The sequence below is a fragment of the Salvia splendens genome, chromosome 2 (assembly GCF_004379255.2).
Source record: "Salvia splendens isolate huo1 chromosome 2, SspV2, whole genome shotgun sequence".
Classification (NCBI taxonomy): Eukaryota; Viridiplantae; Streptophyta; class Magnoliopsida; order Lamiales; family Lamiaceae; genus Salvia; species Salvia splendens.
In genome coordinates, this window is record NC_056033.1 from 1,430,923 (window position 1) to 1,447,805 (window position 16,883).

The 16,883-nt window shown below is 39.4% G+C and overlaps 2 protein-coding genes across 5 annotated transcripts; both read left to right on the top strand.

Moving 5' to 3' along the window:
* Nucleotides 1-4,130: 4,130 nt before the first annotated feature.
* LOC121782350 (uncharacterized protein DDB_G0284459-like) lies at nt 4,131-7,090 on the top strand. 2 transcript variants are annotated; one of them, XM_042180150.1, is made up of 3 exons: nt 4,131-4,409; nt 5,849-6,179; nt 6,264-7,090. In XM_042180150.1, the coding sequence occupies exons 1-3, from the start codon at nt 4,329-4,331 to the stop codon at nt 6,932-6,934; spliced, it is 1,083 nt and encodes a 360-aa protein (XP_042036084.1). In that variant the 5' UTR covers nt 4,131-4,328; the 3' UTR covers nt 6,935-7,090. The 2 variants fall into 2 exon arrangements, with proteins under 2 accessions (XP_042036084.1, XP_042036083.1); XM_042180149.1 differs by having other exon boundaries at nt 4,131-6,179.
* A 285-nt stretch (nt 7,091-7,375) lies between these two features.
* On the top strand, nt 7,376-16,868 carry LOC121782355 (vacuolar protein sorting-associated protein 35B-like). 3 transcript variants are annotated; one of them, XM_042180151.1, is made up of 22 exons: nt 7,376-7,575; nt 7,677-7,773; nt 7,902-8,025; nt 8,515-8,700; nt 9,601-9,688; nt 9,868-9,924; nt 10,021-10,110; nt 10,194-10,316; nt 11,130-11,204; nt 11,274-11,333; nt 11,497-11,613; nt 11,944-12,183; nt 12,257-12,322; nt 12,479-12,568; nt 13,197-13,286; nt 14,060-14,149; nt 14,604-14,672; nt 15,535-15,615; nt 15,725-15,832; nt 15,910-16,013; nt 16,121-16,234; nt 16,346-16,868. In XM_042180151.1, exons 1-22 carry the CDS (start codon nt 7,480-7,482, stop codon nt 16,560-16,562), a joined length of 2,382 nt encoding a protein of 793 aa, XP_042036085.1. In that variant the 5' UTR covers nt 7,376-7,479; the 3' UTR covers nt 16,563-16,868. The 3 variants fall into 3 exon arrangements, with proteins under 3 accessions (XP_042036085.1, XP_042036093.1, XP_042036101.1); XM_042180159.1 differs by having other exon boundaries at nt 7,526-7,575; nt 7,677-7,798; XM_042180167.1 differs by lacking the exon at nt 7,376-7,575 and having other exon boundaries at nt 7,677-7,809.
* Nucleotides 16,869-16,883: the final 15 nt, after the last annotated feature.

The window sequence follows — 16,883 nt, forward strand, 5'->3', positions numbered from 1 at the left end:
TATTTTTATTTTTCCCCCAAAAATACACATTTTCATCTATAAATACCCCTACTTCCACACCAAAAATTCACACCACACTACACAATTCTCATCTAAATTATCTCATTTCCATTCTCAATTCTCAATCTTTCTTTCACTCTTACTCTTACAACAAAACAATGTCCGGCCACGACGATCACCCCCCGCTCCCACGGTTGGACCCCGATTGGTTCGGTTTACAACTGTTTCCTAGTCCGGAAACGGAATATTCGGCCCCTCCTCAAACCCAAGGTTCGGAAGTTCTGGGTGGTTACCGGCCTTACCCGATCGACGACCAAGATGCCCCCGAAGGGCAATACGGGTGGACACCCGAGCCTAGAGCGAGGTCGAGAGGCCCCTCCCAAACTCCGACTTCTCCTACTCGCGGTGTCCGCACACCGAACACTCCAGCGGAGATGGAGCAATTGTTCAAAGCGTTCTTGTCAATCTCCGAAGATCCGGAAGTTGGCACGAACCAATCCGGCGATCATTATTGGTGGCGCATCTGTCGCCGGTACAATGAAAACCGGACGGCTGGAACAATTGAGCGCAACGAGAGTATGGTGCGCAACACCATATATAGAGCCAACGAAGAAATCCAAAAGTTCCAGGGGTATTACCTCCAGGAAGAGCGGTCGGCGGAGAGTGGCCGGAGCGAGGTCGACATCATCAGTTCCGCCTTGTCGACCTACCAATCCATGAACTACAAGCCGTTCAAGTACCTCAACATTTGGCAGGAGACGTGGTCGCATCCAAAGTATAGGGGAGGTGTAACATCCTCCTCTAGCGGCTCCTCCAAACGGTCAAGGTCAGTATCCCTATCCGACGCCGGCTCCGAAGACGTGGCTAGCCAACTTGCCGGAGCTAACTTGGGTAGCCCCAATGCCGACCGCAAGGAAGGAAGAAGGCGGCGGCCAACCGCCGTCGCGCCGCGACTCCATCCGCCCCCGCTCCCGAACCGGCTCCCGCTCTTGCTCCCTATATGCCACCTCAACCCCCCACCAACTCGTTGTGTGGGGTTTTGGCCCAACTCAATTTCGCCGATAGGTCAAATATGACCCCCGAGCAACTTTGATCGCATGTGGCGATGATACGGGGTCTTCAAAGAACGTTGGGGGTATTGCCGGATGATGACTAGTCTTCCCCGGGGGCATTTTTAAGCTTAAATTACGTAATTTTTATTTTTTATGAGTTTAATTATGTAATTTTTATTTGTTAGGATTTTAAGTATGTAATTTTTATTTTTTAGTATTTCAATTATGCAATTTTATTTTTTAGGAATTTAATTATGTAAAATTTATTTTTTTTGTAATATTATTTCGAGTATTTTTAATGTATTTTAATTTTGTGGAAATGTTTTTATTTAAATTTAATAATGGAATGGTGGGACCCCTGTGCTCGTCCTTGTGAAAGAGTACAGATGTGAGTGTTGTACTTTTGACTAAAAGCAGGCAAAAAAGTGGGGCTGTGCCCACATCCGTGCTTGTTGGCAAGAGCACGGATGTAATGCTCTAAGAGCATCCACAACGGTGGCGTCCGCGCCGCTGGCACGGACGCTACCCGCCGCCGCTGCGCTCGCGCCGCTGGCACGGCGCTGCTCGATGCATCGACAAGCGCCGTGCCAGCGAGCAGCTGCCGTGGCGCGCTGGGATTCGTCAACGGCATAGCCGTTGTGTTTAATTTTTTTTAATTAAAAAATCGGGTTTTAATTAAAAAACCGATAAAAAAAATTTCACTTCCCAAAAAAAATATATCCGTTTATAATCGTTTTTTTCCACTTTTTAATTTTTTTTTCATTTTTTACCCCAAAAATACACACTTTCATCTATAAATACCCCCAATTTCACTCCCAAAAATTCACATCAAACTACACAATTCTCATCTTCATTCTCTCATATCCATTTTCATCTTCAATCTCTCATATCCATTTTCATCTTCATTCTCTCATACCCTACAACATCACTATGTCCGGCCAAGACGATAACCCTACGGGCTCCCACGGTTGGAACCCCGAATGGTTCGGTTCACAACCGTTTCCTAGTCCGGAAACGGACTATTCGGCCGGCCCCTCCTCTCAGCCAAGATTCGGGCATTCCGGGTGGCTACCGGCCATACCCGGTCGACGAGCAAGGTGCCTCCGATGGCGATACGGGTGGACACCGGAGCCTAGGCCTCCCGTCCCTTCCCAAACTCCGACTCCTCCATCTCTCGCCGGTGTCCGCACACCGTACTCACCGGCGGAGATGGATAGATTGTTCAAGGCGTACTTGGAAATCTCCGAAGATGCGGTGGTTGGCACGAACCAATCCGGCGATCACTTTTGGTGGCGCGTCTCTCGGCGGTACAATGCAAACCGGCCGCTGGGAACGATCGAGCTCAACGAGAGTATGGTGCGCAACTGCATCAGCCGAGCCAACGACGAAATTGGCAAGTTCAATGGCTATTTCCTCCAGGAGTCGCGGAATGCCGGGAGCGGCCGGAGCGAGGTCGACATCATCACTGCGACGCTGAGCATCTACCAATCCATGAACGGTAAGTCGTTCAAGTACCTAAATGTTTGGCAGGAAACGAGGACGCACCCGAAGTATCTGGGAGGCGTAACATCCTCCTCTAGCGGCTCCTCCAAACGGTCACGGTCGGCATCCCTATCCGACGCCGGCGAAGAAGTGGCTAGCCAACTCGCCGAAGCTAACTTGGGTAGCCCCGACGCCGGACCAAGCGGTTCCCGACGCCGACCGCAAGGAAGGAAGAAGGCGGCGGCCGAACGCCGTCGCGCCGCGACTCCATCTACCCCCGCCCCCGAACCCGCACCCTATGTTCCACCTCACCCCCGAACAACTCGTTGTGGGCCCTTTTGGCCCAACTCAATATGGCCGATAGGTCAACTATGACCCCCACGCAACTTCAAACGCACGAGGACATGATATTGGGTCTCAAAAAACAATTGGGGTTGGTGCCGCCGGATGCATAGTCTTCCTCGGGTAATATTAGCCAATAATCATGTAATTTTTAATTTTTAGGAGTTTAATTATGTAATTTTTAATTTTTAGTTTTTTAATTATGTAATTTTTAATTTTTATGATTTTAATTATGTAATTTTTAATTTTTTCGGATTTTAATTATGTCTTTTTTATTTTATTTGTAATTTGTAATATTTATTGTGGTTTTTTAATGAATTTTAGTATTATGGAAATGTTTTTGTGTAATTGAATTTTAAATTAATTGTGCTCGTACTTGCGGAAGAGCACAACTATGGGTGTTGTGCTCTTGCCATAGAGCAGGCAGAAAAAGTGGGGTCGGGTTCACAACCGTGCCGCTGGCAAGAGCACGGTTGTGGATGCTCTAAAAATTCAAGATCAATATATGGAATATCGGAAACCTAAGGGTATCCACAGTGGTGATAGCCCAGCAATAGCCCAGCCATAGCCCTGCCACAAACTCCTCCTGCCACATCATCAATACTAAAAATCCTCCTGCCACATCAGAAATAGCCCAGCCATAGCCTAGCCATATCATAAATAGCCCAGCCACATCAATAGCCACATCACTAATAACACAATATACGGAATTTAATTTACGAGACATATACGGGAAACATTAATAATACTATTTTAATTTTAAAAAAGTACAATAAATTAAAAAAGTACAATAAATTAAGATAGGGAGAGTACTCGTTAATACAAGTGGTACGAATGAAAATGAAGTGCAAATCGCGTATATAGTGTCTCGAAAATTTAAAAAAAAAAAAACAAAAAAACCGCTGGGCGATGCGCTGGGCGATCCCGACGCTGCAATGGCGCCGAGCGGATCGCCCAGCGCCCGTCGACCGCCTAGCGCTAGGCGATTTTTAATTCCGAAAAACCGCTCGGCGGTTTTTGGAAGCTGCAATGGTTCGCCTAGCGCCGGCGCTCGGCTAGGCGGTGCGTTAGGCGCCATTGTGGATAGCCTAATGTTGGCTCCCGCGTTGCGAAACCCAAGCACGGGGTACAAGTTATAATAAGAGAAAAGTACAGGGCCCAAAGTGCTATTTTCAAAAACCTGTCAAAGTCGGTCACGCCTCGACTCTATAAAAGGACCCCTTCCACCCACAAACGATAACAATACATGTTTTTTGGGAATTTCTCTGCCTCTTTCGTACTCGAAACCCTAACCCTAGGTCAAGCAGAGATCTGCGTCTCTCCGTCGTCCTGATTCATTATCAGGCACCACTTTTTATCGGATCTTTATAAGAACCCCAATTTCCCTTGCCTTTCGTGGGATTTGTCTTTTGTTTTACGGGTAAATCTTCGATTCAATCTCAGATTCGAAATATGTCTCGGTGCTTTCCGTACCCACCACCGGGGTATGCTTTGAGCAGCGCCAGAAATGATGCCTTGATTGAATCGATTAAGGTTGGTTGAACCGAGGTCTTTGATTAATTTATTCATGAGCTTGAGTACTCATCGATCTAAATTAAACGAGTTATGGTGGTTTATTCTGTACGGATCAGGCGCGTAAATTTCTAAATAAATCGTAATAATCCCAGTTTTGATCCGTTGTTTGATTTCCAACTACCCATCCAATTCTAAAAATGTTTTTACCCGTGCACCGTGATTTTTGGGTTGAGGTTCAGTCAGATTTGTTGGAAATTATATAATGGTTTTTGTTATCTGAAATTTTCTTTTACATTATATTGATAATTGGGTATGGGGATGTAATATAGGAAGTAATTATCTGGAGTGACTAATTTTTCTTTACGCCATTACGTGATTTATGTGAGTATCAAGTTTGTCTGAAGTTTAGGTCTGCTACTGAAGTTTGTGGTGTCACTCTGCACTGAAACTATCGTTTTAGTTGAATATATTCTAGTGTTAAGAGTCTAAGGTATCTTCATATTCTTTGGGAAGCTTTTGGGTACATTGATGCATTGTACTCTAGAGTTTAGAGTAAGTTGTTGGGTGCATTGATGCATCGTATGGTAGAGTTTAGAGTAATTGGTTAGGAATTGGGTATTCATGATTGGGATATAGATGTGTGGAAGTGGGTATTCATGATTGGGATATAGATGTGTGGAAGTGGGTATTCAAGATTGTGATATAGATGTGTTCTTTGGCTATGGTGATTTTTCTAGGTCATGAATCCAAATAGATTTCTTGCATTGATTAATAAGTGGTTTTTCATGCGCTAGCTTGATCAAATATCAAGGTTATATGTAGCATTATCAGTAAATAAGAACTTGAAACCGGTCAAGTTGTATGCCAAACATTAATAAGTCAAAATTATGCTCTTTTCTGTTTAGTGATGCATGATTCTCAAGGTCAAACTATATATATTTTATTAACATGTTTTTTTAGTTTCTATGTGATTAGTGTTGCAGTATTTTTATGCCTTTGACTTTAAAATACACTATTTTCGTTTTATAGACCTTTTGAAAACAAAATTACAAGCTGCTTGGTGCAGTTAAGCTCTTCCTTCTGGACTTATTTCCTTAAATTTGTTCTCAGATATGCTTTGACGAAATTATGTTCTCCAAGTCTTGTGTCTTTCATTTTGGTTATTTGCTTGCTTGCTTGGCCTATTCTCCAAGAATCCGTTTGTACTACCCTTTTTTATTGTAAGATATCTGTTTGACTCTGAGATGTCTTTTAGGGAGTTGTGGAAAGTAGTTATCAAATGTTAGGTTTGCAGCCACTGGTGTAGCTTGAGATGTGTGATCATCTCTTGTGTGTTATGTTTGGTTTGTACTGATTGCATAAGAAGTGAAATTATGCTGTGTAAAGTTCTCGGCCATGTCGCATCTGCTCTTCCCTGGCATCAATTTCTAAAATTTTGTGATTTTGGTGCTCTAAAGCTCCAAAAGCATAAGGTTCAAGCTGAGGAACAGAGGAAGAAGGAGAAGAAAAGGGAGAAGAAAGAGAAGAAGAAAGACAAGAAAGAAAAAAAAGACAAGAGAAGTCAGAATCAGGGCAATTCTGATAGTGTCTATGGTAATTTTGGTGAAAAATTCGGTACAGATGTTAAAGAAGGAAAAGATGATTCTGTACAATTGGAACGGAGCAGTCTGACCGAGGAGCATGCAGAACCTGTTTGCTTGCGTGGTCCAAGCTCGTCCTCTGATAGCACCGAGAATAGTAATAAGAGGAAGAGGCTGCCCTCCCCTGTTGATGTTAACCGTGGCCATGGTAAGTCATACATATTTGACATCTTTGTGATGCTATATTACATCATTGACTCTTTGCTCATGCACATTTTGATGCTTGATTCAGGTAAGATTATCCGGATAAGGCTGTCTACAAAGAAGCAAACCCAATCTGATTCTTCACCAATCGAAGAGCAGAATCATTGCTCTACATCTAGTAGGATACATGCCGCTCCCCAAATAAAAAATGTTACTTCTCTGGTTCAGAGAAGTGCAGGCTTTTGTTCCACATCAGGGTCAATCAGCAGTGTTAAGCAATGCCTTGTTCTCAAGACTGGTGGAGAGCGGATTCATGTTGCCTCCAACCATAAAATGCCGCTTCCCCTGAATCAGCCCCCCTTTGAAACCAAAGCATTGTCTTCAGCCTCTAAGCAGATCAAGAATGTTGTGGAATCTAAAGTGCTGCCTGCAGCCTCTAATCCGATCATGGCTGCTTCTCCCTTTGGAACCAAAGCTTTGCCTGTAGCAAATACAGTTTTGACTGCAACGCATAAAGAGGGACTACTCTACCAGAATCTAATGGAGAACTGGGTTCCACCCCAAATGTGCGGCAGTGCTGATGATAATCGAGATGAAGATTGGCTCTTTGGTAGCAAGGGTAAATTGGAGGTCTCTGAAAAGAAACTGGTGTGCAGAGAGGATAGCATACCCTGCTCCAACACTTCATCGCTGTGGCCACGTGCACAATACTTGCCGGAGGTTGACTTGTTTGCCCTGCCGTTCACGGTCCCTTTTTGATTTTTAGTGATGCTGATAAAAAGAGATCAAATTGTATTATTTTTTTTTGCCCGAGGATTTTTGTAGTGGTTTCTCTTTGGGCAAATTGGAGACAACAATGTATTGGTGCCACATTGAGAATTTGTAACTGTATATAAAATATAAATTTGTACTGTATATATTTTTTGATAGGCACATTGTTTCGTTACTTGTTAATGAGCTTTTTCCTACTTTTTACACACAAGCAGAGTTAAATTTATAAATGTTTTTTTAAGTACAGTTGCAAAACCAACTGAAGAAACGAATTGTGATTAATTAGTGTACTAATCGATGTTTACATTAAATTTATTGAACGTAATTTGAAAGGAAAAAAATTGAATTTTGTTTGATCAATATTGTAACAATCCATCTCCACATGTAATTTACGCTGTTTCAAAAGACGTGAGATAATATTTATTTCAATTATGAAAATATTTTTTAAATTTTGACGTTCAAATCGATTCAAGCCTGGCGATTGCATCTGATTCCTGTTTGGGGAGAGAGAGAGGGAGAAGGTGAGAGGCGAAATGATGATGTCAAACGGAATCGAAGACGAGGAGAAATGGCTCGCAGAAGGCATCGCCGGAATTCAGCACAACGCCTTCTACTTGCATCGAGCTTTGGTAAATCTCAATATGATTATCGTCAGTTTTTCAATTCCAAAAAAAAAATCTGAAAAGGAAGGGATATACAGCCCTAAACTGAATTGTGATTTGGATTTTAGGATTCCAATAATCTCCGGGAAGCACTCAAATACTCTGCGCAATTGTTATCTGAGCTAAGAACTTCGAGGCTGTCGCCCCACAAATATTATGAGCTCTGTAAAGTTCTTCGTTCCATTTATAAGTAATTCATCGGTACATGTTAACTGTTGTGTATGAAAACTAAGGTTTTCCCTTCCTTTTGTGATATTCTCTTTGATCTTGTGGAATTTCCATTTCGGTGTTAGATATGCGGGCTTTTGACGAATTGAGGAGATTGGAGATTTTCTTCAAAGAAGAAGATCGGCATGGCTGTCCAGTGATTGATCTATACGAGCTTGTTCAGCACGCAGGGAACATCTTGCCTAGACTGTAAGTTCTGTGGATTTCATTGTAAATTGTGATGAACTCTTTGTTTGCTTTGATGTCCTTTTGTGTAATGTCTGTTGTCTAATTATGAGGGAAGAATTTGATATTGTATTTCTGGTATCAACATATGATGTCTAATAGATGAGAAGGCACACAAAAGCCGGATAAACCATGTTCTTTGGTTTCAATTTTTTTAAAAAAATATTGTAACAAATTTGCTTTTTATTTATACTTACATGTCTGTGCATATCTTGTGACCCCTGAAAAAGAAATACGTGCCATTCTTCTGTTGGCATATTTATAGTACGGAGTATTATCTTAAGATATTGTTACTATCTTGGACTGAACACAGCTGAAGAAAATCACTGCAAGAATTTCACTGTAGTGATTTATATGAAATATTGTATGGAATCTTCTTTTGCATACTGATGATAAACAACCAGATCTTATACGCTCGGTTGATGCATTCTAGTTTGTTTTGTGAATATGTAGGTATCTTCTATGCACAGTTGGATCTGTTTATATAAAATCAAAAGAGGCTCCGGCTAAGGATATTCTCAGGGATCTTGTTGAAATGTGCCGTGCTGTTCAGCATCCCGTCCGTGGGCTTTTCCTAAGAAGTTATCTTGCTCAAGTTAGTAGAGATAAGCTACCAGATATTGGTTCAGAGTATGAAGGGTAAGGCCAATGATCTCCTATTTCATCTTGCAAATTTGCAACAATTATGATTTTTGCAAGACTTTGAATTTGCATTAACAGTTTTGATCCAACTTCTCTTTCCAAATTCAATCCTGCATGTGTTGAAATATTGCTGTTTGCATCCTGTCATCACTTACTTCTTTCATCTTTAAAGTTCCACCTTCTTTGTCTTTCATGCTATAAATGCCTCTGGTCCTGCCTCTTGTGTTTGTTCTTTGTTATATGTAAAATCAATGGCTCACTCATTTAAACATAACAATTTTGTGCTATGTTGTTAATAACTCATGGTATTGGTTTTCATGTATTTAAACATAACAATTTTGTGCTACAGCACACTCGGATGATCTGACCTTGTGAATATACTCAAGTGTTTATTTGTAATAATCGTAACGCTCTGCAATGGGAGCATGATTATTTGAATTTTGATGGATGTAACTTTCGTCTAACGTATCTGCTAGTATACATCCATGCTAACTATAAACTTGCATTTTTGCTTGCTTGCACGCTCATGAACAATAAATTATTCCCTTCCTACCAATAACTCTTCCAAATTTACAAGTCACAGTTTAGTAATGCAAAGAAATTGAAAGCTCAAGTATTTCACATAGTCATTAATTGGAGTGGCTGAGAGTTGGTGGTTCAATTGAGAAGTTCATTGTTGCAACAATATTTTCAATCATACACTATAGAGTCTTTGTTTAGAAAACCTGCAAAAAACAGATGGGAGTAGTAGATTTGCAAGGAGTTGCTATTAAAGTTGCAATAGTAAGTCATCAGTTGTTGTGCTTCTAAGCATATTAATAAGTCAGTTTCTGTGTTTTGATATTTGCCTTCTCTAGGAAGTAAGCCGTCCACTTTTATTTTCTATTTTATGTACAGCGAAGGTGATACTGTCATGGATGCTGTGGAGTTTGTGCTACAGAATTTCATAGAGATGAATAAACTCTGGGTCCGGATGCAGCACCAGGTTTGTGGAAATTCTCTCAAATTTCTTGTGTACCTCGTAGTTTTAACATACATGGCATATGAGCAGTTCTGTGCGCAATAGGTGAAATATATCATAAGGGCATATTTTATGAAGCAAATGTCAGCTTTGGCGACCGTGATCCTGAGTTGAAACCTTCTTTTGGGGTTTCTGGTTTGCAGGGACCTCACAGGGAGAAAGAGAAACTTGAAAAGGAACGGAACGAACTGCGCGATCTTGTAATGTCAATGCTGCCTAGTAGTTATCAAATTCTAAACATATATTTTAAGCTTCTAATTCATTGAGTGTCTTCCCATCCACCTCTCTGTGTTTAGGTGGGCAAGAATTTACATGTCCTGAGTCAGATAGAAGGTATTGACCTTGAAATGTACAGAGACACTGTTCTTCCTAGTGTATTGGAGCAGGTTGGTCATACTTATCTATTCATGCTGACCTTACTTGTAATATGCTTTCCTCTGCTAAATGGTTTACAATTTTTTTATCGCAGATTGTGAATTGTAAGGATGAACTTGCCCAATATTATTTGATGGACTGTATAATTCAAGTATTTCCAGATGAATACCACTTGCAGACTCTTGAGACGTTATTGAGTGCCTGCCCCCAACTTCAAGTGAGTTATAAACCTTGCAATGTATATAAAAAAACCTAGAAGAGTATTTGGGTCCCTTCCCAACCACGGGCTAAAAGAGTGTGCTAGAAAGTAGAAAAACGAGAAAAAGAAACACCATGAATTCACAGACGTTCAAAGAAAAAGTGCATCAATCTACAAGGCTTGTAAGAAATAATTTTCGCCGTCAAGACTAAATTTGGGAAAAGAAGCTTGAGCTTGTCTTGTTTGCACTTCCTGGCCACCACCCACTTATAGTCTTGGTTTGAAAATCTCAATGAAAGGAAAATTGCTCTGAGGACCCTTTTAATCAAATGGATATGCTTACTTGACAGACCAGTAGAAGATCTTACAGTGGTAAAGTGGTGGCCATCATGATGGTTGTGTAGTAAGAAGGTAGTCTAGGCTTGTTGGTTGTGAAGGAAATCAAAATGCTTACTTTGTTTAATTGCAACAACTTGAAGCAAAAGAGGATTATAGCCTTGAAACTACTAAGGATAAGAAAGGACCTGGACAAAGTGAATCTGATATACCTACATGAGTACAATTGATGTTAAAAAGGTTACTGAGCTTTACTCTTCTTCTGAGCATGGATATTCGATGGTATCGTGTTCGGCCATAGGGCTGAAATTCATTTACTGCAAATGCAGTTTTGACTTGAACACCTGGAGCTTGGGCTAGATGGGCTTGTTATATCTGCTAACGTACTTATTAATGTTGGGGAGTAGTACTATTTTACTTTGCAATCAATTGCTGCAACAACTTCCGCGTTGAGCTTTTCCTGATAATTTTTTATATCTTTGATTTCACTTGCAGCCTACGGTTGACCTGAAAACAGTTTTATCTCAACTGATGGAGAGGTTATCAAACTATGCTTCCTTGAATCCAGAAGTGAGTTATTGACACTGTAGTCGAACTTAAACAAATTATATCATTTACATATTGTTGACCCTCTTATAGTTGTTACCAGAATTTTTACAAGTTGAAGCATTTTCTAAGCTGAGCAATGCAATTGGAAAGGTAAAGTTATGATTCTTAAATTATAGCTATCGAAAAGTGATTTTAGGTTGAAAATGCAATTGGAAAAACAAGGCAATTTTTTGTTAGGATGGGCACAAACTCATGTTTTCGAGATATCACTTTTTTTTCTGATTTCATATTACTTTAATGATATCTTATGCAGGTCATGGAAGCACAAGTTGATATGCCTGTTGTTGGAGCAATTTCTTTATATGTTTCTCTTCTGACTTTCACTCTCCGTGTACATCCCGATAGGCTGGATTATGTGGATCAAGTGCTGGTATACTTCTTTATTTGAGCTGCTGATGCTGATACAGATTCATGTCAGCATTTAGCCAACTCTATACATGCCTATAAATTGTTGATTTCTTCTCCAAAACCCCACATTTTTTAGTATTCGTGAAAAATATAATGCCTTACTAACAGGAATTATATAAAAATTTGTCCATTAACATTGATCACAAGCCTTGTATCTTAGTGGCATTCGTCCCCTTTGTAAGATTGGGGACTACACTATGAAATCATAACATGGTCCATTTACTTCCATAAGCAAAAGGGATAATCTGATAGCTAACACCTTGACTACTTTCTGTCTTCTTATCTTTGAAAGGGAGCATGTGTCAAAATATTATCTGGAAAGCCAAAGCTTGAAGATAGTAAAGCAACAAAACAAGTTGTCGCCCTTCTGAGTGCTCCGCTTGATAAATATGATGATATTGTCACAGCTCTCACACTTTCTAATTATCCTCGTGTGATGGATCATCTTGATGCTGGAACAAATAAAGTCATGGCGATGGTTATCATCCGAAGCATTATGAAAAACAAAAGTTGGGTTTCAACTTCTGACAAGGTATACTGCCGCTCAATTTCTGTTGCAATTTTGTTTCGACTTGTCGTAAATCGGAAATAAATTTATTTGGCAGGTTGAGGTACTATTTGAACTCATCAAAGGGCTTATAAAGGATTTGGAAGGGATTTCTACAGATGAGGTACATCAGAAACTTGTCTCGAATTGCATGATTTTTCTATGATGCATATGTCTCTGCGAAATCTGAATTTATTTTCAGTCCTTGCTCGTGTTCATATATTTCTTCAAATTCTTCAAATCTGAAGGGAGTATCATTTTTTTATGTTTTTACCAATAGCTTGATGAAGAGGATTTCAACGAGGAGCAAAATTCTGTTGCATGCCTAATGCACATGTTGTATAATGATGAACCAGAGGAGATGTTAAAGGTAATTCATGATGATTCTACTGGTAGTTATGCTAAGATCATATGTTCTTACATGGTGAAGTTGCAAGAAATCTTTATACAAGTGGCTGCATACTTTAAAGCCTCAATCTTTTGCAATTAAAATTGGTTATCCAAATGGAACTTTGAGGGATTGATCCTTAAATGGAGGATGACTAGTTTTGCTTCATCTCCATGATACCATCTTGTTTCTGGAGAAATCCAGCTTGTTTCTTCTGGAAAATAATCTTGTTTCCTGAGTAAAGTGCAGGTGCTAGGGAATCTACATTAGATTTTCATAAAGAATGATAAGGCTAAGGCTAACCATCAAAGGAGATTAGAGGGGGGGGGGGGTAGTGAATCGGCCTGAGAGCTAGGTACACTGTATAAGGTGGCTAAGGAGAAGACTCAAAATCAAATGTGGCCGAGCATAACAAGGAGCTGGTGTGCTGCAAGTGTTGAGTGTATGTGTATGTGGGCTTGATGCATTCATGATCTTAAATAACTCTTGCTTTAAACAGTGCATAGCACACATCAAAATTTTGGTTTATGCCTCTTCTAGCTTTCTTCTATCAAGCTATACCTGATTATATACTTATGCTGCAAGTTGTAATTTTTTATGTTTTGATCAGATAATATGTACTGTGTGGAAGCATGTAATGTCTGGAGGTCCAAAACGCCTACCCTTCACAGTCCCATCTCTTGTTTTCTCAGCTCTCAAGGTACCTTGTTTCCTATTGCAAATTATTTGCACCGATATATTAGAACATGATAGATCCTTGGGAAAAGCTGTGATAAGTACATTATTCTTGTAATGTACTTCTCTGGAGACTCCTGAAAGCAGCGTATAGGGAAGGTGCAAAGTGTTTTGTTGGAATGCAAAAAACATGTACTAGTATCTTCTGATTCAAAAAGTGAACAAATTCTTAGTATACCACTTTTCTCTCAGTTATATTAGATTCAGTAGTCAGATATCTTCTACAAGCTTAACAATTAACATGCTATACTATTTTCTAGCCTTTACTCTGGTTACATATCTCAATGTTTCTAGTACACTGCCCTGTGTGGCTGTGTCCAAATAGTTTGTTTTGGAATTATCTGGCTATTGGGTGAAACTAACTACTTATATGGTATCATTTATTGCTTATGTACTATGTAGTCATCTAAAATTGTTTTCAACAAAAAATTCCAACCAACTTCCCATGTGAAACATTTAGGCTTCAAACCTCTCAATTTGATTTTTATCATTGATTGATTTGTTTTGGAACACTGCTGACGTGTAAGTCATGTTAGTGTGTGAGTCATTCTAACATGTCTTATTGGAATATAGTGACAATGGTCATACTGCCTGTTTTGAGTATTTAGTAATTCTTATCGTGCATAGAAGTAATCATGGACATGGCAGTCACTTTAAGCATCAACCTGTTGCAATATCTCATTTTACCATGAGAGACAAGAAGAAAGTTCATACTTCTGATGTGAGTTTCTGGTTCAGTTGGTGAGGAGACTGCAAGGCCAAGATGGAGATGTAGGTGGAGAGGAAGTTCCAGCCACCCCAAAGAAAATATTTCAGCTCCTTAATCAGGTAATAGAGCTTCACCTTTCAAACCTCCAAACTCTTTGAATGCGAGTCATCTTGGTTCAGAAACTGAACACTAATATCCTGATTTCATGAGTAAATGTTCCAAGAGCTTTTGCTGTGTGTTCCCAATGCGTAAAGTTTATTCATCCAAGTATATCGCAACCATCTGTGGATATAGCATAGCTGATGCGGTACTGGATAAAATTTCTAAGAAAGATTGCCATGGACAAAATTATCCCTCTTTGATGTCAATAACTGCATTATATGTTGAAAACTGTTTATTCATATTCTCCATGTCGCACAGCCATAAAATCAAGCACAAAATAATCAGTATTTTACAACTTCCAAGTTTGATACTCCTCTTGCTGTGTGCTTGACAATATCTATTTGCTATACTCCCCATCAATTGTTTAATCTTTGATGATGAGCAGAAGTATATTTGTATTGTTTGTTGTAGATCATTGAGACTCTTTCCGTTGTTCCTGCACCTGAGCTGGCATTAAGGCTGTACTTGCAATGTGCAGAGGTAAAACTTTTTACAGCTCTGCTGAAAACTTTATGGTGGATAAGTGATGCTGGGTACTAGCATATTCTCAAGAGTTCAAACAGAAAATGCTAAGTATTGGAGCATGTTTGTTTTCCTTCCGCAAAACTGGATAATTGTCTATTAAAACATACCAAGGAAATGGAGAAATCTAGTTCTAACTAATTATTGCATTAAAACTCTCCTAGTTATGAGTTTAAATTAAGGCTCCAGTATACTGATATGTATGTACAAGTGACTAATCAATGTGGTTAAACTTTGTCTTTTAGTATAAGTTGATGAATAACTCCATATAAAAATATAAGTTTATAGTGGTTAAATAACTTCTCTAGTTTCTGAATTGAAGGTATAGAAAATCCATGTTCTGTAACTTTCTGTGTTTTGATCAATTAATTAAAAGAAACTCCTCCCTCGATCCTTTTCTTGTCCAGTTATCTTATCCTTTTCCCCAAGTTTCTCCTAACCATATAGGGAAATTTACAGTTTAGCACCCAAACTATTGACCTTCAAATAGAAATGTCAGAAATTAATACATAATCACAATTCAATACAAGGTACAGTTACATTTTAACAAAGAGGTCTTGAACTATACATAATACTAATAAAATACCCTAACCATTACAAAACTAACAAAAATGTCCCAAGATTCAGTTTCCATTCATGGAAAGGTGAGACATTGTAAAAGTTCATTCTTGCACAAATGTAATAATAGGAATCAGTAACATTGTTTTTGGTAGGGTATGAATGGCATTGCATTTTCATTTCTTTTGTTTAAGGATGATGAGGCAACTACGGCTAATAAGAGTTCTTTCTTTCGCATTCCTTCGAACATCTGTATTTACAGGCAGCTAATGATTGCGACCTTGAGCCAGTGGCCTATGATTTTTTCACACAGGCCTTTGTCTTATACGAGGAAGAAGTTGCGGTATATATCCAATATATCCGTTGAGCTCATAAAACATTACATTACTTTCTTCAGAGCAAGCAATTGATTTTTTTAAGTAACTTGTGTTATGTTATGATGTAATTTCTAGGATTCTAAAGCCCAGGTGACAGCTATACACCTAATAATAGGGACTCTACAAAGGGTGAATGTCTTCGGTGTCGAGAACAGGGATACCTTGACTCATAAAGCCACAGGGGTAATGTCATTGTCTTTCTGTGCAATGTTTTATTAATCTTTTGGCTAAAGCCCAGGCTCATTATCTTTTACTTTCAGTACTCAGCAAAACTTCTAAAGAAGCCAGATCAGTGCAGAGCAGTTTATGCGTGTTCACATCTTTTCTGGGTTGATGATCAGGATGGCATTAAAGATGGAGAAAGGTATCATGTATTTTGTTAAAAAAATTTATTTAGTCGCGAGCCATGCCATCTACTGCAGTATGCATCGAGCCAACACCCCATGACTTGCTGATCTTCCTGTTTGATAGGGTTCTGCTCTGCTTGAAGCGTTCATTAAGGATTGCCAACGCTGCTCAGCAGATGACAAATGTTACCAGGGGTAGCAGTGGACCTGTAACTCTCTTCGTTGAAATACTTAACAAGTTAGTTAATCAAACTCTTTATGCTTGCACTATATACGTTAAATCTGATGCCCGTTTCTTCCTGAAGACGTTTTTCGTTTCATTTTATATATTGTTCACCATATGCTTCAGGTATCTATATTTCTTCGAGAAGGGAAATCCTCAGATTACAGCTTCTGTGATTCAAGGCCTAATAGAGTTAATTAAAACCGAGATGCAGAGTGACAATGCAGTTGTGAATCCTGTATCAGATGCATTCTTCACAAGCACCTTGCGTTATATTCAATTCCAGAAAGAAAAAGGAGGCGCTATGGGTGAAAAGTATGATTCTATTAAGTTGGGAGGATAAAGTTGCAATTGATTTTCGCATGCGAGGAACTGAACTGTTTATCTATAAGGGCCATGAAGAGTTCTCCTTTGTTATTTTGGATTTCGACACAAACTGCGAAGTCGAGAAATGCCTGCATATCCACTGTATTATTATGTTAGCTGGTGTTCTTCATGATTTGTATGCATTAATGAGTTCCTAGAATAGTAGACTGATTCTTGAATCTTGTTGGACGTAGCCAATAATAATGGCCTAAATCGCCTCTATTGTGTATAAGAAACTAATGTATATTGATTTGTTTCTTAACAATAAACTTGTTTCTGTAAACATATGGAATCATAA

What these genes read in the sequence shown, in the direction of transcription:
- LOC121782350 (XM_042180149.1), top strand. Translation starts at nt 5,765, where the DNA reads ATGCTGTGTAAAGTTCTCGGCCATGTCGCATCTGCTCTTCCCTGGCAT. An exon ending in TGATGTTAACCGTGGCCATG is followed by an intron (nt 6,180 to 6,263) that starts GTAAGTCATACA and finishes TGCTTGATTCAG; the next exon opens with GTAAGATTATCCGGATAAGG.
- LOC121782355 (XM_042180151.1), top strand. Translation starts at nt 7,480, where the DNA reads ATGATGATGTCAAACGGAATCGAAGACGAGGAGAAATGGCTCGCAGAA. An exon ending in GTGCCTGCCCCCAACTTCAA is followed by an intron (nt 10,317 to 11,129) that starts GTGAGTTATAAA and finishes TTTCACTTGCAG; the next exon opens with CCTACGGTTGACCTGAAAAC. An exon ending in TATTTCAGCTCCTTAATCAG is followed by an intron (nt 14,150 to 14,603) that starts GTAATAGAGCTT and finishes TGTTTGTTGTAG; the next exon opens with ATCATTGAGACTCTTTCCGT.